General features: G+C 42.8%; 1 protein-coding gene and 1 long non-coding RNA gene across 47 annotated transcripts in view; both read left to right on the top strand.

Moving 5' to 3' along the window:
- The first annotated feature begins 683 nt into the window (after positions 1-683).
- LOC111827243 lies at positions 684-5,320 on the top strand. 2 transcript variants are annotated; one of them, XR_002830750.1, is made up of 2 exons: positions 684-949; positions 4,395-5,320. It is a non-coding gene; the product is annotated as an uncharacterized LOC111827243 (long non-coding RNA). The 2 variants fall into 2 exon arrangements; XR_002830751.1 differs by lacking the exon at positions 684-949 and adding an exon at positions 2,314-3,860.
- Positions 5,321-9,876: 4,556 nt separating this feature from the next.
- The window catches only part of CD46 (CD46 molecule), a 49,328-nt gene continuing 37,376 nt past the window's right edge, over positions 9,877-21,828 (top strand). For all 45 annotated transcript variants that reach the window (XR_002830740.1, XR_002830745.1, XR_002830735.1 and 42 more), the window contains exons 1-3: positions 9,877-10,085; positions 19,555-19,749; positions 20,070-20,163. Coding sequence is in view for 34 of the 45 variants with exons in the window: in XM_023758925.1 (XP_023614693.1) it covers positions 9,971-10,085; positions 19,555-19,749; positions 20,070-20,163 (404 nt within the window). In the remaining 11 variants the exon portion in view is untranslated. The remainder of the gene's footprint in view (positions 10,086-19,554; positions 19,750-20,069; positions 20,164-21,828) is intronic.

A 21,828-nucleotide genomic window follows, 5' to 3' on the forward strand; every position in this document is an offset into this window, starting at 1 on the left:
ATTAGCTACCTGGGAAGGAACTAGGGAGGACTCTAAGGTTAAGCTTAATTAACCCTCCAAGCTGGGACATGTTTGTGGCCCTGTCACAGGTCAATCCAAGGCTTGACCCTATAGCCGCTCCCTACATTGTAACAAGATTTACTAATCAAAATTAGTTCGAAAACAGGGAAATGTGTTGTTCTAAGGCATGGGCACTTGTCTATGAGCAGTTTAGAGTTCCAACAATACATATAGCAGTGATGGCGAACCTATGACACGCGTGTCAGAGGTGACACGCGAACTCATTTTTTTGGTTGATTTTTCTTTGTTAAATGGCATTTAAATATATAAAATAAATATCAAAAATATAAGTCTTTGTTTTACTATGGTTGCAGAGATCAAAAAATTTCTATATGTGACACGGCACCAGAGTTAAGTTAGGGTTTTTCAAAATGCTGACACGCTGAGCTCAAAAGGTTCGCCATCACTGACATATAGGATGGTTTTAGTATTATTTCCTAATCCAAGCCTTCACTTAATCTTGAAAAGTAGAATTTGATTTTTTTTAGATATCTTTACTAATATTTCAGAAACATAAAGCAAATTATGCCCTGAATTTCAAAATGAACACTGATTCATTTCTTTCAAAACTAAAATGTATATAATTATTTTTTCCATATTTTTCTCCCCTGCCAATTAGCAGCAATACAGATGCAAAACCTTAAAGAAGTGAATATCCATTTACATCCCAAGAAGGCCGCTGTGATCATGCGCAAAGTCTGCAAACAAATCAGGAACATAGCAGGTACCAAACACACAAATTGAATTCAAAATCTTTTCAACAACTCAAGTATGGAAAATGGAAACAGGATTTAAATACGCGATTGCACCAGGCAGATCACTGACTCCAAAGATGTTAGGAAGTACTTCAGGAGCTGGAAGCGCCGTTGCTGGTGGTGGCTTTTCTTGGGTAATTGTTGTTTCCAGTGATTTGGGCTGAGGACTCCGTCAGTGCTGTGCACAGGCACTGTTTTTCGTAGCATTCCTATATTTTTGTGCATTTATGCTAAGAACCGTTGAGAAGTAGCAAGCTTTCTTTTCCTTGTGGAACCCAAGCATTTGCCACTTGGGTGGGCCTCCAAGTCCTTCAGCTCTTTTTTTAAAAAAATATATTTTATTGATTTTTTACAGAGAGAAAGGGAGAGGGAGAGGGATAGAGAGCTAGAAACATCGATGAGAGAGAAACATCGATCAGCTGCCTCCTGCACACTCCCCACTGGGTATGTGCCCGCAACCAAGGTACATGCCCTTGACCGGAATTGAACCCGGGACTCTTGAGTCCGCAGGCCGACGCTGTATCCACTGAGCCAAGCCGGTTAGGGCCCTTCAGCTCTTTTAAGGATCTTTTACGGATCCAGTGGAGACGTTCACTTTTCACTTTCCCCTGCTTTCCCACTTTATCTGAAATCTGCCCCTCACCTGAACGCCCGTGACTGCTCTCTCCTTTCTGTCCTCTTCCATTTGGGCTTGTTGCTATGTCTTATCCCTTTATTCCTCCTCCTCAAGCAGCCGGACCCCAAGCCGCTTGTGTGGTAAATGTTCAGCTGTTTGCTCGAGGTTTGGAGTAAAGAGGAAAAATACACTACAACCCAAAGTGGCACACAGTAGAGAAGGGAATATTGAAAATCACTGAGCTAAAAAGTAACTGTTTTTGTAAATAAAGTTTTACTGGAACAGAGGAGCCACACCCCTTCATTCACCTGTTGCCTATGGCTGCGTTCACACCACAACAGCAGACTTAAATAGAAGACACCGAGATCCAGAGGCTTCGTGGCACACACAACAGAATATTCTCATCTTTCTTAATCACACAGAGCAGTTCACTTGGTCCTTCCTTGCTCTGGCTATGCCGTGGAGTCCTCTAACGTTTCCTATCATAAGATCCTTAGGCCATTTTCAGAAACAGCACCACCAGAAGCCTTATAAAGGTAGGGATTCAGCCCCTCCTGTAGAAAGCAGAATTTTTAAAAACGCCACCTTTTTTAGTAAACTTTCTTTCTTTCTGTCCTACCTCTTTCCATATCAATGTGCGCCTGGCATGTGATATTTACATTGAGCAGAGGACAGTGCAAGTGGCCACTTGGAAAGGGAAGGGGAGCCCTGACCGGTTTGGCTCAGTGGATAGAGCGTCGGCCTGCGGACTGAAGGGTCTCAGGTTCGATTCCAGTCAAGGGCATGTACCTGGGTTGTGGCACATCCCCAGTGGGGGGTGTGCAGGAGGCAGCTGATTGATGTTTCTCTCTCATCAATGTTTCTAGCTCTCCCTCTCCCTTCCTCTCTGTAAAAAAATCAATAAAATATATTTTTTTTTAAAAAGGGAAGGGGATGGGAGAGGCATTTCTAGTTAACTAAGATATAGCCAATTCCATTTTTTTTCTAAACAAACCAACCAAAAAAATAGAAATGAATTTGCAAAGCCCTATGTTTATTATTTGGTTTATACTCACTTTGCTTTTGTCTAAGAGCATGTTTTTCATGACTGTTTATGGAAGCAAACAAAATGTTTGTTGAGTTTTTAAAATTCAAAATTGGTAATTAACTTTTTGAAGATTTAATAATCATGGACCTTGATCCTTCTCAAATGGGACCAAGGCGTTTACATATGCCTGGGGAATGTGTGGCTAATATACCAAGGAGACACGGAAGTCATGAGGGAAAATGGCATAGTCATCTAGGGAAATATTTTTTCCTAATGTTTTTCCAATAGTTTGAAGGAGAAATAACATTACTTCTTTATTAACACAAATGCATTATAAGGGAGAAGAAGGCAAATAATGGAGGAGATTTTAAGATAAAATAAGACACAAAACGTTGTGTTTTCCAGATGCTTTAAGTTAGCCTCCAACGCTCTTGGGGTAATGTATTTGTTTTCCTCTCTTATCAGGGTACTTTGATGGAAAAGTTGTGCAAAACTGATTCATAGCCAGCTATCCTGCCACCAAATATAAAAGACTATATAACCAGACTGTGAGGGCAATGTTTGTCTTTAAAAGATTTTATTTTAAAATATTATAGAAGACTGCTTAAAATGTCATTTGATTTACCCTATTCCTGCCAGGTTACCTGCCTAAAACACATTGCCATCTTCCTTCCGATCTAAGTTACGTGAACCCAGCTCAGGATTCACTGACCCAAGAAGCTCTCCCAAATGCCCAAATAACTCCAGTCCAAAGTGATGTCTCTTTTTGGAACTCACAGAACTCCCTGTCTATTCCAATTTTTAAGTAAACGATTTTCTTTTAAGGTAATCTGTGCTTCTTATTGAAAACATGGAAAATGCAAGAAAAAAACATAAAGAATATAAAAATTACCTATAATAGCCTCCACCCACTGATTAGTATTTTTTAAGCTTTATATTTTACATTTACAGGATCTCACCTTGAAGTTATGTTCACTGTATAATATTGAATCTGTGTTTGTTTCCCTCGCCAAATGACAATCATTTCCTCCTCATTAAAAACTGTATATAAACATCCCATTGTATTTGACCTTTCATTTGTTGTTTTTTGCCTATTAACTCTATGGCATTCATTTACTTGATCATTCGTTCATTCTTTAAGCAATGATTAGTCACTTATAAAATACCATAAGTTGTGCTTATGTGCTTTCTTTCCCATGCTAAATTAACTCGAGTAAAGACCACTTTTTAACGTTCCCAAAATTTCTGAGTATAGACTTAATCAAATGAGGAGTATTTGGGAAATATTTGAGAATGAATTTTCAAAATTTAATTTTATTCTCAACTTTTTGAACACATTCTTTTACATCAAGGTGAATCTCAAATTTCGTGCATCGATGGTTGGCCACCTTTTAATAAAAAGGTAGGAATTCCTTAATGAATTTATCTCAAAGTGCTCTTTTACTAGTGGAGTTTTGACCACAGGTGTTCTACAGGAGACGGTTAATCATTTGTGGCAATATCTCAGAGACAAGGTGTGACTTAGAGTTTGTACTCGGCTGAAAACCTGTGCGCTCAGGACAGGGATAGGAGTAGTGGGGGTGATACTGGTAAAAAGGCACACTCCAAAGACAGGTGTGGAAGGACATGAGAATGCTCAACGATGATGTATGTAACAGATGATAATTTATCTTGGGATAATTTATGAGCTAGAAAGAGGGATCAGGTGGCAGTAATTGCTTGGGGTGTCAGGTGAACTGATAGCCCCCTCAGGGGTCTGTGCCTTGCTGGAAGGACAGTGTTCCCAGCCTTAAGAAAGAGGAGAGGCTTCATCCTGGCCAAGGAAGCATTTGGACCCCTTAGACTATGCAATACTCCTTTCAGTCTTGACTGTGTTCAGTGCAGGAGGACATGCCTCCTCCCAACTAATGGATCCTGTTTACTTCCCCTGCCACAGCCATGGTTCAGAAACGAAAAGACTGAAGGAAAGAATTCGTGTGTTATAATGGACCTGTGGGTTTTCTGGAATAAGACTCTCTATTCATTTGCTCACCTCTGAGAACACTTTTGACAAAAGAAGCAACGAGGAAAGGTCAGTTAATAATTAACCTCTCTTATCTACGTAGTTTATGCCATACTGTCTTGTGCCCTACATAGCTACCACAACAGAGGACAAAAAAACCTCCACATTATTCTGAACTTATAACTTATGTGTAATGCTAGCACTGATGATCAACATAAACATTCTGGGTGGTTCAGTTGTCGACCACGCTGCCATCCACATGAAAATTCCTGTTCCTTCAGTGTCCTTCCTTGACAAAAACTATAAAGCAGGAAAATGCTCGTCGGAAAGGAGCCGATTCATTTCAACAGAATAAGATCTGAGACTCAAAATCCTTGAAGTGACTTCACAGAGCTGCCGACATGTACACATGAAGACGCTGGAGCTCTCCCAGTTCCTAAGGAAGCTCCCTCCTCGGAGTGTGGATGCTGTCACTCCGTCTTCCTTCTTTTGTGCTGAAATGAACACACTGTCTAGTCCGGGGAAAGACTGCACTTAGGACATATAACTAGTCTCAGTTACTCAAAGAAAGAGTTGCCTAAGATTTCTGTTTACAAGTTTGTCGTTTTCCTTATTTTCAAATGTGTGTAATATGGAATTGGGCTCATTAAGGAGAATTTGGAAAATGCAAGAGTAAGATAGGAACTGCGGGGGCTGGGCCAGTTGCCGCCAAAAGCTCTTTCTAGAGCTAGTATTCTAACTCTGTTTTGTTTGCCTTTTTGTACACTTGTGAGATGGACGTTCATTTAAGACTGTGAAGCTTAAATGATCTACACCATTATAATGAGAAAGGAATAAAAGGTTTTATCTTTGCAAATCTACTTACGGAATATGCTTTGTAATATGTTTACTGTTTCAAGCCATTCAAAGCCAACAGGAAACAAAATGAAAATACATCCCTTCTGAGAAAATGCCCTTTCTGTATTTGACTGGCTTCAGAATAGCTGTTGTGGGTGTGGCATACACAGTAATGCTCTTCTGGTAACAGCTATTGACTGGCAGGTTTTACCAGGTGCAAATAGAGGTGGTATGGCTCCCAGGGCCAACATCAAAAAAGATGGTTTTCTTCCCTGTAGCCACTCTCTTTCAGGTTTCCACAAACACCTGCTGTGTAATTCACCTGGACAGTAGGAGGCCTTGTCTGAGAGCATTCACAGGTGCATTCATGCTGCTACCCCGCCTCTGAAAAGCATCATGTAAATATACTAATGTAAGCGGCAAAGAATCATCTAACATTGTTTTATTTTAAAGAAGTTGGCCTCTGTTTAATGACATCCACACACATCCTTACCTCCATTCATAAAGCCTTAAAAGAAGATCTAACACAGCTCAAAACCTGGTCTACAAACATGCATATTTTCCATTCTCTCCTCATTTTCTTTCGGCAGTTTGACAACATCTTGAGGGGAAACTGGAGGAACCACTAGTGCAGCGGTTCTCAACCTGGGGGTCGCAACCCCTTTGGGGGTCAAATGACCCTTTCACAGGGGTCGCCTAAGACCATCGGAAAACACATATATAATTACATATTGTTTTTGTGATTAATCACTAGGCTTTAATTATGTTCAATTTGTAACAATGAAAATACATCCTGCATATCAGATATTTACATGACGATTCATAACAGTAGCAAAATTAGTTATTAAGTAGCAACAAAAATAATTTTATGGTTGTGGGTCACCACAACATGAGGAACTATATTAAAAGGTCGTGGCATTAGGAAGGTTGAGAACCATTGCACTAGTGTTTACTCCCCTACTTTCCTCAAGGCATTGACTCTCTTGAGTCAATACTCCGCTGTGAATTCCATCACAGGTCATCTCAAGACTAAGGGGCGGACATTAGCTCCACCTCAAGGATTAGTTAGCTTCTTTACCTGATTTAGGAGGGTTTTTCTGTGCAGACAGTTGTAGTTCATTCCTTTTAGAGTCAAATCCAGCTTTGTTCTCTGTGTCTAATTATTATTACAATTAAAATCTCTCAGACATCTCCCATGCTCACGAAGTATGGGCAGGAAGATGTTAAATCATTTGCCAGCAATACATGTTTATTTAGTAATTAATATGTATTTATTATGTACCTACTACAGGCCTGGAACTATCTGAGCACTTGAGAAAAAGCGAAAAAAATTTATCCCTCCTTCATGGATCTTGTCCAGAAAAACAAGGAACAAGGTTCAGAACATATCAGTTGGAGCCTCAGGTGAGTCAACTCCAAACGAGTTAAAGAAACCAGCAGGGTTGCGGGCACATCCCCAGTAGGAGATGTGCAGGAGGCAGCTGATCGATGTTTCTCTCTCATCGATGTTTCTAACTCTCTATCTCTCTCCCTTCCTCTCTGTAAAAAATCAATGAAATATATTTAAAAAAAATAAAATAAATTTAAAAAAAAAAAAAAAAAAAGAAAAAAAAAGAAACCAGCAGGGATACCATTTATGATGCTAAGAATGGTTTGACGCCTTGGCCAGTTTTTGTCAGTGGTTAGAGTGTGGGCCGTTGGACCGAAGGTTTGTGGGTTGGATCCAATGGCAGGTACCTTGGTTGCAGGTTCCACAGCCTCCTGTAGGGGACCATGCAAGGAGCCAACCAATTGATGTGTCCTCTCTCCAGGTCCATGGTTTCTCTGTCTTTCCCCCTCCTTTCCTCCCTCTCTTCCTCCCACTTTCTCTAGAAATTGTATCCTTGGGTGAGGATTTAAAAAAATAATTTGATGATTCCGAGGTATAGAAATTTCACTGGTAGGAGAAAAGTTCAAGTAAATCCCAATCGTTGAATCTAATCTAGTACAGTGGGGCCCTTGACTTATGAGTTTAATTCGTTCCGAGACCAAGCTTGTTAAGGAGCTCATTAAGGAGCTCGTTAACTCAAATTACTCTGTCAACTCAATGCAAAAAATCGGCGGAGAGACAAAACTGGTTAGTCCGGACACTCGTAAGTCAAGGCCCCACTGTACCTATAACTAGGAAACTGAACACTAGCTATATTTTTTTCCCTGTTAAATCTTCTCATGAAAACAAAACAAAACAAAACATACACCTTACTTCCAAGCCTAGAAATAGATGGGAAAGTTTTCCCCCAGCTTTACTGAGATATAATTGACATATAACATAGTGTACAGATAGATGATTGTAGAGAATAGATTCTCTGTTTGCACAAATAGGTGCCAACATTGAGCCACAGAACATTTGTTATACCTTTACAACTATAATAATGAAGACAGAGTCTAAATCCCCCTCATTGAGTTTCCTATTTGTTGCCTTACTTATACCTCCTTCAAGTAAGTGTCATCATGGAATGTCTGCACTTAATAATCCAAGATTCTAAGGCAGCCATGGACAAACTACGGCCCGCGGGCCGGGTCCAGCCCGTTTGAAATGAATAAAACTAAAAAAAAAAAAAGACTGTACCCTTTTATGTAATGATGTTTACTTTGAATTTATATTAGTTCACACAAACACTCCATCCATGCTTTTGTTCCGGCCCTCCGGTCCAGTTTAAGAACCCATTGTGGCCCTTGAGTCAAAAAGTTTGCCCACCCCTGTAAGGCCTTTATTTTATACATCACCTCCACGCACACTGGTACTGTTTTACGGCTCAGCTAACAATCCAAACATTGTGTTGGTCTGAGAAGAAGAGGAAATTCCATGATTTGTTGAGCCCTGAAAGTCGTTAGTACATCTCAGATGCTAAACTGTTTAAATATATATACAGTTTTCCGATTCCAGGAGATGTGTTTGAGGTTTGTATTGAGAGCTTCCATTTCCTCATCATCCTCTCATTCCTTAACCTTCTGTGATAGTTTCTATCACCATTCTATGAACAAAGTAGATGTTGATATATAAGTTGGGTTATTAAAAAAAAAATGTCTTTACCTGATTCCAAATGTATCCCTGAGTCAATATAGAAAACTGAAAAGCACAAAAAATGAAATATGCACAATCCTATCAACTGTTAGGTATTTTGTGGGGTTTTTTGGTATATTTCCATCTAACCTTTCTTTACGCATATCAATAAACTACTTTTGTCTTATAAAAGGAATACCAAAAGGCACATACTGATTTGGAGTCTGCTTTTTCCACTAAGAATAGATAGTTTCTCACATTGATATATATATTTTTTAACACTGCTTACTGCACAGAATTCCATCCCATTAGCCATCTGGCAAAAATTCCTTATACTTTTGCTAGACACTTAAGAGCTTATTTTTTTCCCCCAAAATTATACATTTTGGCTCACAGGACTGATGGTCTCTGTGGGATGAACTCTAAATGTAACTATTTGCTTTAAACATCAGCTCTATTTAAAAACTTCAGAAACACAAAAAAATTGTGCTACAAACCAAAGTTTTGTGGGTCCTGGTCCCCCCCAATGTTTACTCTCAGTGTTTGACATTTTTATCCCTTGCAACTAATAGGAAGAAAATGTTAATTCTTTTTGTTTGTTCTTTTAATACTGGTCATATTACCGGCTTTTGTTTTATTAATACAGGCTTACTCACAATTCTACAAATAAATCTTGCTCATTCTTATATTTCTAGCATTGAGAGACTGTTTCATCAGAAAATTTCTCCGTATTATTAATTCCTATATATCCGAACAATAATGGTATTCATCACTTCCAAGAATTTGCCATTAATACATCCTTGTCCTTAACTTTTTCATTCATGTGCATTTCCTCTTCAACAAAACAGTTCATTGATGAAGAGCAAGGGCCCATATGTTTATGGTCAAGTATTAATTTACCTTCCCAGGGGTCCTCTCAAGGGAGTAGGGGGCAGAGCATTTACATGAGGGGCTGGGAATACAGTGGCCACACCATCTTGGTGATTTTGAAATCTAGCAGGCATCGAGAGGATCCAGTAGCAGGCCTTCAACCACGGAGATCTCAGGTGTCGTCCCTAATTATGCCGAGTTAATGCCAAATGTTGAGCAAGGGCCCTGGTACTACTGGCAATCTGGTGGCCCCAGGACCAAAGGGGAGCCCCCTAGGGGTGCTGGTCCCTAGGCGACCCCGGTCTGGGCTCTGGGTTTCTATTTTCAGGTCCATGAGGTTTATGTTTCTATCCCGGGCTCCGGAAAGGGCGCAGTGATGACTGGGCCAGCTCTTGTTTCCTTTCCACCCTTCCTGAGTGGAGTGGTAACTGCCCGTTTAAGGACGCGGTGGTGAACCACCATTTCCCCGCAAACCCTGTCAGGTGGAGAACCATCAGTCCCCCGCCGGCGCGGGCGGAGCCTGACCTGCCAATGACCCGCCGGGTTAGAGCGCGGCCAGGCCACGCCCCTTTCCTTCCTGGGCGAAGGCTCCGCCCCGGCCCGAGGCCCCGCCTTGCGGCTCGCGATTGGCCCCGCCCCCTAGCGTTACTTCCGCTCGGGCGTGGTCCAGGCCCATTGGGGCTCCGCCTTCAAGGCTTCTTGAGTCTCCGGGTTGCTGGGTCGGGTGCAGGTCAAAGGCTTCCCGCTCACCTCCTGGAAAATGACGGCTTCTCGCGGGCCTCGGAGGGCACCTCGTCGCCGTCCCTTCTCTTCTTGGAGCCACTTCGTTGGGATCCTTTTGGTGACGCTCGCGCTCTGGTTACCTGCATCCACCGGTAGGGGCCTGGGGAGGGACCCGGTGCGCTCCCGGAGCGAGCTGGAGCGGGTTGGGGAGCCGGCCGCCCGCAGCCGAGGGCGGGGAGAGGTTGGGGTGGTGGGCTGGGTTAAGGGGGACGGGGCTTGGGCAGAGCTGCCCCGGTGGTGCTGTGCGCGGCTCCCGGGGAGGGAGGACCCCGAAGTGCGGGCGGTAGCGTTTGCTCTGTGGTTTGTACGGAGCCTCTCAGGGCGCTGGGCGCGGCCGGGGTTTGCAAAAGCTTGTCCACAGCGAACGCGGGCAGGTGCTTCGGGACGGAGCCCAGCAGGATGGGCAGCGCAGACCCGGCGCTCCAGGTGAGGGCTTGCTCTGCGGTGCCCCAGCGCGTGGGGGTGTCGCCAGGGCCCGCGCGTGCCCGCCGTGGGTGTTTGCGCTGCGTTTCCTGGGCGGTGTGATGTGTTGGTGCCCCATGGGGTCGGCTGGGGAAGCCCGGGCGGGTGTTAACTGCTGTTGTCGGGTGTGTGCTTACGGGAAGTGGCCTGGGCAGGGGTGCGGAGTGTGGGGCAAGGAAGCGCGCTGCTTTCTCCGTGTGGGGGCTGGGGAGCGCTTGCGGAGCCGTTGAGTGAGAGGTGTGGTTTTGGAAGGGCGCTCAGTGCTTTTGTAATTAAAGTTAACGGGCTTCTTGTTGCCTGGATTCGTATTGGCAATGATTTGCTGACTGTTGCGCCCGGTGTGATCTTGTTCCCATGTAATATACGCAGTAACCTATTCAATTACTAAATGTATTTTGGCGTGTGTTTTTTGTTGTTGGTGAGTCATATTTGAGGGGCTATCCAAAGTAACCTAAAACGTTGGTAGGCAAACCCAGTGAGAAATTAGTATCCCAAGAAATGGACAATAAATAATGTTAATATGGTTTTCCCCTACAGGTCATAAACTAAAGCTGGGAGTTTTGCTAAAATTTATTGGGACTGACTAACCAAACCATAATACAAGTCTTTTTTAAAAAAATACGTTTTAATTGAATTTAAAGAGAGAGGAAGGGAGCGAGAGAGACAGACAGACATTGATTGGTTGCCTCTTGAACCCACCTTGACTGGGGATTGAACCCACAACCTGGGCATGTGCCCTGACCGGGAATCGAACTGGTAACCTTTCCATGCTTTGACAACACTCAACCTACTGAAACACATTGGCCAGGGCCAAAATACTTGTCTTTAAAAAAATAAAATAAAATACATATATATATTTTAATTGATTTCAGAGAGGAAGGGAGGGGGAGAGAGAGATGGAAACATCAATGATGAGGGAGAATCATTGATCGGCTGGGTCCTGCACACCCCCCTCCCCCACCAGGGATGGAGCCCACAAACTGAGCATATGCCCTGACCAGGGAATGGAACCTTGACCTCCTGATTCATAGGTCGATGCTCAACCACCCAGCCACTCCAGCTGGGCTTGATACTAGTGTTATAACCCCAGACAGGTGCTCTGGAGGGACGGAGCGTGATTCTCCGACAGCATTTAACGAACGCCTGGTGGAAGGGAAGGCTTTTCTGCTCTGAGACAGAACAAACTCTGCCGCTTTGGGGCTTCTGCACTTGCTGTTCCTCAGTCTAGGAGCATTGTCCTCCTGCCTCTTGCATAATTGGCTCCTTCTTATCTTTCCAACTCATTGGTGTTGTTACCCCATCAGAGGGACCTTCTGTGACCATCCTATCTCAGGTAGACACACACACTCACACTCATCCTAACTTGTAATTACCCTTCCAAAACGATGTTTTCGGTTCTCTTCCCACTAGAATACAGAGATCTTGTGTGTCTTGTCACACTTGTGATTACAAATGCTCACTGTTTTGCCTCAGTATCAACACTGTTGTATAACTATTAAGTAGCAGGAAGTTAAATATAATAATTCAGCTGAGTTTGAAAAGCTCAGGAACAATACTCCTCCGGCCTCTAGGAGGAAGCTTCTGTAATCATGTTTTCCTTAAACAAATAGATAGCCATATACTTGTCCAACAGAATGAGTTTATTCGGAAACAACAAAGAATTGTATTTCAGGACGTATTGTCTAAAGGTGAACCAACAACAAGCCCAGAGAAAGAAAGGAGAGGAACTGAAAGTTTGAAGTATAGTGACTTCTCATTGGCCGAGTTCTGGCAGTCTCATCAGCTGAATAGGCAAGGAGGAATCTTTCTCTTCCTCCTGTTGAGGCAGCAAAATAGTATCACTTTCTGTGGGAAATGCATGGTAAGGTCTCTCACATTTGGGATCATCCATATGTGTTGCTTAATGTGTGTGTGAGTTTTCTCATCTAGCCTCCTGATTCCATTTTAAATGAGATTTCTATTTTTTAATTTTCACATGACCCCTTTTGAATGATTTTTCTACAAAATCATTGCTGATCAAGAGTCAGGTCTTTTTGGATTCAGTGGCCTTTTGTTCGTTGATGCCAGGAAGGACCGTTCCTGAGTGTCATGTTCCATGTCAGAGGGAAATGTACAGGTTGTAAACCTATCATTTGAGTAATGAGGAATCGGGAGGGGCAGTGAGATCTCCCAGGAATTACCCTTCTCCAGTTTGCCTTGTAGAATAGTGAATCCCCAAAGGCATACTCAGCACAGAAAGAATTAAGAGCTTTGGGAAGACAGTATAAAACATGAAGCAATTAAGCAATATTGCTCTCTCAAAAGAAACTGGAACAAAATGTCTTACCAGTAAGCCTGTAGGTTGCAAATTCAGAGACTGAATTGGATACGAATCCATGATCAGTTAATAGTCTATGAAAGAGAGACTTTTGTGAGTTTGAAACCTTCTAATTGGCTTGGTCTGAACAGATGGGGTAGATGTCTCATCAAGTGTACTCTGCATCAATTTTGGGAAATTTTCGCCCTCAGGTCACTAGATAGGGTGCAGGTTCAGTCAGGATTAGGTGCTTTTTTTTAGATGTGTCACCTGAATCCAGGAATGTATTGCCTGAAGTTTGACCCCAGAAGGTTGGTTAGCAGGATCTGATAGGGGCCTTTGTAGCGAGGTTGCAAAGAGTCTTCTCCAATAGATGAAGTGCCCAGGGTGCACAGTGTGTTGTTTAAGGTCTTCATCTTCCTGGAGTTCACTGTGAAAAGATTGCTTTACCAAAACATTAATGTTCTTAAAGATTTCTTTTTAAAAAAATTTATTTATTGATATGAGAGAGAGAGAGGAAGAAAGAGAAAAACATCGATTTGTTGTTCCACTTATTTATGCCTTCACTGGTTGATTCTTGTATGAGCCTTGAGTAGAGATCGAACCTGCAACCCTGGCGTATCAGGACAATGCTCTAACTAACTGAGCTACCCAGCCAGGGCAGAAAGTGGTTAATTTTGATAGAAGAACTTAGGCCATTATAATATTGAAGTATATCTCCTTTGACCTGTTGTCCATCAAAAGAGGCAGGCGCGCTGTGAGAGTTTGAGTTCTAAAGGAGGAGGATCTGCGATTTAGAAGGACCAACTGCAGTGCTTTTGGCCAAGGTACGTGGAGGGTTTCTGCAAATTTTGTCAACGAGTCTTAATGCTGTTAGTGCATGTGACTAAACCTGAGGATTGAGCATGCTCAGTGCAGTGAAAGTGTTGTCAGACTGGCCATACAGTACAAAACCGTGAATGCACCTGACTGGTAAAATGGGTTCCTTTGACCCCTGTGGGTTCTGGAGGGCTTCTCTAGGTGAGGGCGATCTTCTCACAGGGACTTTAGCCGCAGCAGAAGCAGTAGCCTGTCTGCTGGGAAAGCTTCAGTCTAGTGAGAAAACATACAGACCACTACTAAAATATATTCATATCCACGAGATGGGAAAGCTACACGAAATCCATTTGCCTGACTGAGAATGGTCCATTAGGCAACTTAAAATATCCGGCAGCAGTTGGATCAGGCTTTCCTGGCTCGTACTTTAGACAAGTGGAACAAGTAGGTACTTTTGGGGGCCTTATTAATAGGTGCCCACTAATATTGATGCATAGATGCTATCATTTTGTCAGTGGGCCAGTGGCTTAATGCGTGTGCAGTAGTTCGGAGTGGGAATTTTAGAGCCTCTGGTTGGACTGGGCTGTTATTTGGCCTGAACCAGAGCTTCTTTATATCAAACCAACACTTATCAGATTTCCAATTTTGTTTTTCTTTTTCCCGAGGCCAATTGTTGGACGTCACTAGCCAGTTTTTTGACGTTATCATTTGAGGAAATATCCCTTTGGCCATACCAGAGGTTTGACTGTTGGTTCCTTTTAAGGACTGCATTCCTTGTGGAGTCAGGTTTAGAATTCCCTGGGATCTTAATAATAGCTAAAAGTATAGCATCCAGTAATTTCTGAACATACAGGCCATTTTTAAATTTCAGCTGGAAGTAAGAAAGCCATGTTGCTTCGACAACATTCCAAATCATGACCTATTCCAAAGGCATCTCTCCTATCAGTAGAAATATCAGCAGTTAGGCCCTCGGCTAAAGTGCAGGCCGGAATGAGCTTGGGGGGCTGTCGTAGCTAAAGGCAAAGGTTCCACTTCAGTTACATCAAACAGTGATGATGTTGCATATACAGTTAAATATTTGCCATTTTAATAAGAATTATTACTGAGACAGGAGAAGTCAGCCTTACCCGAAGGAGTGTCCTCCAGATCTAATTTAAGGTTTCATCCTTTTCTGGTCAAGGCCTTGTTTTAGCTGAGTGGCTTCGGTTGGCACTTGCCTGACTTTTAAAATCAGGCTATTTCACTGCAACTGTGATGATGTTCTTCCTTTTGGAGCCAGGCTGCTGCTACTGAAACTTGCTGGCCTACAATCCATCTTTGATAATGTTAAAATACTATTGCTAATAATAGCAGTAATGGGAAATGGGTTCATCCAAGCATAAATATTTTGACATGAAAGAAATTTAAAACTCTAGTAAAGGGAAATAAATATCTATAACTAAACCAATGAAAAAAAAAACTTTGAATACAGGCAAAACCTGAAGAAAAAATTATGCTTTGCAGATATCTCTGGAACAAGCTGGCTGAACCATAAAGAATTTAATTTTGGTCTAAGAGTGTATAGAGCTGCAACTGTGCTCATTCAGCTCTGGTTCTAGGTACCAGAAATGCAGTGATGAATGAGACAGTCTTGCGCGGAATGAGAATAATAAAGAATTACAATATGAAAAGTATATTGGGGTATTATGATGACATCCCAGTATTTTGAGTGACATGTTGAGCCTCAAGGAAGAATTGGCATCTAAGATGTAACTGAAAGATGAGTGGGTGGGAAGAATGACAGGGTTTCTGGTCAAAACTGAAATAAAATAATGCATGGAGGCCTACAATGCTAAAGTAATTTAATGGGCCCCAAGGGACTGAATATAGCTTGACAATAGTGTGCAAGAGAAAGCAGGATTGAGATAGTGGCAGATTGTAAGTCTGTTAGCCATGCCAAGGAGCCTTAGACATTATCCTGAGGGCACTGGTGATCCATTGCAAAGTACCAGACTTGGAAAGTCCTTGGTCACTGTGTCCTATCAATATTATTCGGGTAACAATATGAAAAATGAATTGAGTGAATAGTGCCAAGGTGTGGGTAAGGAGACCTATCCAGAAACTCTGGTCATAATCCAGATAAATGATAGTGGCTGTAGAAGTAAGGATAGAACTAGAGCAGTGGTTCTCAACCTTCTGGCCCTTTAAATACAGTTCCTCATGTTGTGACCCAACCATAAAATTATTTTCGTTGCTGCTTCATAACTGCAATGTTGCTACTGTTAAGAATCGTAATGTAAATATCTGATATGCAGGATGGTCTTAGGCGACCCCTGTGAAAGGGTCGTTCGACCGCCAAAGGGGTCGCGACCCACAGGTTGAGAACTGCTGAACTAGAGGATGAGCAGACATTCAGTTCTGGAAACCAGTTGAACTAGTTTGCTTGGTATGCCTGTGAAGAATCAATAGAGCACATTCATTATGTTATTTGAGACAGCATGACACTTTCCAAGTGGAGCTGTGCAGGGTGTCAATTTAATATATAGGTTTGTCACCCCAGCTGGAGATCTAGGATGGAAAGGTATTTGAGAGGTAGCTCTTTTTAGGGGTAATGAAGTCATGGGAGTATATCTACCTGCCCAGGGGAGTCTGCAGAATGCAATATCAAGAGAACTGCCTATTAGAAATGTCACATTATCCAATCAGGCAGAGAAGGGAGAGCAGTCAGGACAAGCTGAAAACCAAGTGGTCATGCTGTCCTGGGAACCAAAGAGAGCTTTTCAGGCAGAAAGGAGCCAAGACAGAGTGACCAATAGCTCCAGATGTTCTAGACGGCAACTAAAACTACCAAGGAAGAAAAGGTTAGGAGTCGTTGAAGAACAAGGAGGCCACTTAATGACTTTGAAAGTAATTTAGTGATTTTCGTAGGCCTACAAATGAGGCAGTGAGAAATAATTGGCAGGTGTAGGTGCCAGTGTCTGCATTTTGGGAAGCAAAGAAAGTTTAAAAAGAGGGTGTTGTGTAGACAGTGGGAGGAGGAGCAGGATTGTCAGGTTTCACTGGGGTTCTGGTTTGGTGCGACACCATGATTTTCTGAAGGCACCACTCTGGGCAGAGGTGTGTATACTCATGTCAGAAAGTGATTGTAATTTTTGCAAGCAGGGAGAGAGTGCTTACCCAGTTTTGACAAGTGTAGACAAGGTGAGCAGTTCTCTTGATCCATAGCAGAAAATGATTTCATTTTCCCGAAACCCATCTAGAACATTGGCAAGTTTTCTGGATGCAGCCCATCATCTTAATGTCATCTATGTTAAAGTGTAGCATTGCAGCCAAATAAGAATTGTATTTAAACTACCTAGAAAAAACTAAGTCAAGGTGCTATTTTTCTGGGTCCTGAAATGTTTAGTTTATAAACATTCACATAGAAAAAAATTCAGTATTCTGAGCAAGGGAAGAAATTTGCTTATTAAAAGATGTGGTATTGCATTCAATTATTACAGTGTATATAGCTTGTGATAAACTGGTTGCCGAACACTGACATGCACATTGGTGGAAGCGTGTCTTTCATGGTGTATGTTAGTGGGAAGAAATACTTCAAATTAGTTGAATGGATTAAACGATCTTACTGACTTTTCCTTTTCAATATAGACACTACATGTGAAAGTCATATTAGGAATCCTCTCTCCTTTATCTGCTTTCAAGATAGTCACTGAGATTGAATGCATAAAACAAAGGATACTTGTATAATTTAATTGTGGGCATGCTGTTACATGATTTCTTTCGTGGTGGTTCCATGAAATTCTAGAATGTTGTTGTGCATTTGTATCTGAACACAGTTGTATAGAATTTCTAGCCCATGTTTGTTTTCCTATTGAAAATGACAATATCTAGCTCAGGGTATTCAGTAAATGTAATGTTATTAATCAATAAAACAACATTCATCAATGTTATTTTAAACAATGCTTTTAATTATTAGGGGCTTTGGTTTGCTTTTTGCATTTATTTTGTTTTGAGCAGTTGATTGAGGAATATTCGGATATCAAGGGCAGCATAGTGGAAATATTGAAAACATTTGCCAGTAGGTGGATGATGGAAATGAAATGTTGGACTGGGTATAGAGTTTTAGAATTTAGAATATGATAAGAAAAAAGAGTACAATTTCACGTGTTTAGAGTTCTCTTTACTGGTCTCTCAATCTGAAATAAGTCCAAGATTAAGGAAGTAAAAGAGGAAAGATTCCTTAGGGAGTAAAATAGATCTACCTTAGGCCTTAAACTTTATAGGAGAGGCCTCTGCATTCTTTTAGTCTTCTAGGGCTTTACTTGATGTGTCTCCATCACATTATTGTATGTAATTGTTCTAAGAGATTGGTTAGGTTTTCAAGCCCACAGATAATTTTAAGCAGCGGTTCTCAGCCTGTGAGTCGAGACCCCTTTGGCGGTCGAACGACCCTTTCACAGGGGTCGCCTAAGACCATCCTGCTTATCAGATATTTACATTACGATTCATAACAGTAGCAACATTACAGTTATGAAGTAGCAACGAAAATAATTTTATGGTTGGGTCACAACATGAGGAACTGTATTTAAAGGGCCAGAAGGTTGAGAACCACTGAAAAGGAAGGCAAATTGCTTAAGTAGAAATGTGAAGAGAGTGAAAACTACCCCCCTCCAAAAATAACAGGGGTAAAAAGTTCTAAAAGCATAGCAATGAAGTAGCTTTACTATTGGGATATATATCGGATACACAGCCCGTACAGCTACCTCAGGGAGCTTCTGAGGTCTTGTATGATCCATTGATCTGTGAAGGAAGATTACATTGACCCTTGAACAACATTGGTTTGAACTACCCGAATTCATTTATGCCTGCATTTGTTTCTATCTATAATAATAAAAGCATAATACGTTAATTAGACTGGATGTCCTCCCGGACGACCTTCTGGATGAAGCTGGGGCTGCCAGGGTGGGTCCCGGGTGCCTGCCAGCGGCTGGAGGGAAGCCCGGGTCCCCGGTGCTGGTGCAGGAGGGAAGCCTGTGCCGGCAGCCAGGGGAAGGAAGCCTACTCTTGCACAAATTTCATGCATCGGGCCTCTAGTAAATATATAGAAACTGCTGGTATCTAGGTTTCACGTCTGTGGAAACAACCAACAGTATTTTCCATCTGCAATTGGGAATCCGACAATGCAGAGGACACACTATAGGCATTGTTCACCACTTTATATAAGTGACCAGCATGCAGGGGTTTTTGTATTCATGGGGTGTCCTGGAACCTATCCCTCACTGGTACAAAGGAAACATTCTACTTAAGTTTTGGGGAATTCAAAAGTCATCTGCGGATTTTCAACTGTGTGGGGACTCCTGAGCGAACTGCTGCATTGTTCAAGGGTCAATTGTGTAGTTAAAGTAATGTTAAGAAAGCAGAATTTTTTTCATGTGAGGCTATTCAAATAATACAGTTTTATTTTAAATGGCGTTTACTCACTTGTAAAAATGCTCACTTCGCTAATATAAAGTCTTATATTTTGAAATAATTTAGTCCATATTATTTCTACCTATGAAATCCCAATACTTAAATAATTACCTCTACTCATACCATTTCTTGAGTACCCACTGGGTGCAGAGTGTAGCAGGAAAAGAGGCAGATGACCCTGACCTCTAGGAACTTGCCTCCTGAGAGGAGGCTGAGCCTGAGGTGACAAGTCACCATCAGTTTGCATTTCAAACTGTGGACAAGGACCCTGATCTAGGGCTGCATACTGTAGACGATGTCCTAGGGGACAGGTGAGTGTGAAATGAACTGAGAAAAACTGGGGAAGGACGCACACCGATAAGTACATTAAAAACCAAAACTATTGCTGCTGTCTCTTTAACTTACTGTTGAATGAATATTCACCTTATTCCCTAAGAAACCATAAGCTCACCAAGGACCTGCCTGCTGCCAGGCCAGAATCCGTGGCTGGTGAAAAAGAGAAAATACTTGACTTTCATGTCTTATTCTCTCATGCCCAGATGCCTGTGATGAGATACCAAGATATGAATCTATGAAAGCCAAGGGTAATCCTGTGCCCCCTGTAAGTCCTGGGTTCGCAGTAGAATATGAGTGTCGCCCAGGATACAGGCTTATTGTTCCTCTTGTTCGTCCCACCACCACTGTTTGTCTGGCTGATGGCACATGGGCACCTCCTCTCCAGGAGGCTTGTACAAGTAAGTACACAAGACTTTTTATTTTTATTGCTCTAAAGATTTTCATACATTTTAGACGGCATATTCTGCTACTACAATGATGGTTTTCTCACGTGGAGGTAGGTTTTAGATAGCCATGTATTTTTTCAAGCTTTGAAAAACTTCCAGGTAATCTTTTTCTTGTTAGTTGTCTGGGTAAATGTGAATCTTAAGTTTGGCCTTTTAATAGTTAAAGAAAGAAAAGTAGTATTCTTTTCAGTAGAGCAACGTAGAATTTAGGTTTTGATTCAGATCTGTTTTGGAGTTTGTATTAATCAACGAATTTAAAAAATTTCTTTCAGGAAAATCATGTCCACAGCTAACAGAGCCCCTAAATGGCCGCGTAGAAGGAAGTTTTCAGTTTGGTTCACAGGCTAACTACTCTTGTAATGAGGGGTAAGTAGAGGAAATAGGTAAATGTTACTACTTCTATTTTTGTTTTGCTTCTCTTCTAAGTATTCCCATAATGTTGATTTAATTTTGCTTTGTGTGTGAGAAGTTGTACTCATAGCCAATCAACTCTTGGGCTTCTTATAGAGATGGAAAAGATGTGTAATGAATAGAAAGGAATTTCCATTGAAGTAAAGCAGAACTGTATAATACTATCCTATATAATAAAAGCCTAATATGCTAAGTGTCCGACCCTTTATTCGACAAGTTGCTATGATGCCCACTGACCACTAGGGGGCAGACGCTCTGTCTGGTAGGTTAGCTTCCTGCTGGGGACCGGCCAATTGGGACTGGGAGAGACAGGCCGGACACGCCCTGGAGTCCCCTCCCACAGTTTCTCCCAGGCCAGCCAGCCCCGATCAGCCCCTGCAGGCCAGGCTGAAGGACCCCACTGGTACACAAATCCATGCATCGGGCCTCTAGTCCTATCTAATAATAGAGAAACATGGTAATTAACCGTAACTTCGCTACCCTTCCCATTGGCTAATCAGGGCGATATGCAAATTAACTGCCAACCAAGATGGCGGCTGGCAGCCACTCAGCTGAAGCGAACAGGAGGCTTGCTTGCTCCAGTGATGGAGGAAGCCAAGGTTCCCCGCCTGCCACCGCCCAGCTCTGAGCTTCAGATGCAACAATGTTGCAATTATAGAAGCTAAACTAACCCCAGAAACCTGCTTTCAGCCGCCAGCGGCCTCAGAGCTTAGAGCGCCAGTGATGGCAACAGAGTTTCAATTATAGAATCTAAACAAACCCAGATACCTGCTTTCAGCCAGCCACAGCCTCAGAGCTGGAGCCAAGCCTCAGAGCTAAAGCCAGCTCTCAGCTCCAGTGACAGCCATAGAAGGTAAATAAATCCCAGAATAAAAAAGAAAAAGAAAAAAAGGAGAGGTCGGGAGCTTCAGTCACCCACCAGCCTGAAAACGGCCGTCAGCTCCTCACCCAGACTGGCCAGGCACCCCAGTGGGGACCCGCACCCTGAAGGGGGTGTGACCAGATGCGAATAGCCATCATCCCCTCATCCAGGCTGGCCAGGCACCCAAGCAGGACCCCAGCCCTGATCCGGGACACACTTCAGGGCAAACCAGCCGGCCCCCACCTGTGCACCAGGCCTCTATCCTATATAGTAAAAGGGTAATATGCAAACTGACCCTAACAGCAGAAAGACTGGGAATGACTGGTCACTATGACACACACTGACCACCAGGGGGCAGACGCTCAATGCAGGAGCTGCCCTCTGGTGGTCAGGGCGCTCTCACATGGGAGGAGCTCTGCTCAGCCACAAGCCAGGCTGATGGCTGCCAGTACAGCGGTGGTGGTCAGAGCCTCTCCTGCCTCCTCAGCAGTGCTAAGGATGTCCGACTGAAGTTTAGGCCTGCTCCCGCTGGCAAGTGGACATCCCCGAGGGCTCCCGGGCTGCCAGAGGGATGTCTGATTGCCATCTTAGGCCCAATTCCCGGGGAGCAGGCCTAAGCCAGCAGGTGGTCATCCCCTGAGGGGTCCCAGACTGCGAGAGGGCACAGGCTGGGCTGAGGGACCCCCCTCTCCCCTCCCCGAGTGCACAAATTTTTGTGCACCGGGCCTCTAGTTATATATAATAAAAGAGTAATATGC

The sequence above is a fragment of the Myotis lucifugus genome, unplaced genomic scaffold, assembly GCF_000147115.1.
Source record: "Myotis lucifugus unplaced genomic scaffold, Myoluc2.0 scaffold_145, whole genome shotgun sequence".
NCBI classification, from domain to species: domain Eukaryota; kingdom Metazoa; phylum Chordata; class Mammalia; order Chiroptera; family Vespertilionidae; genus Myotis; species Myotis lucifugus.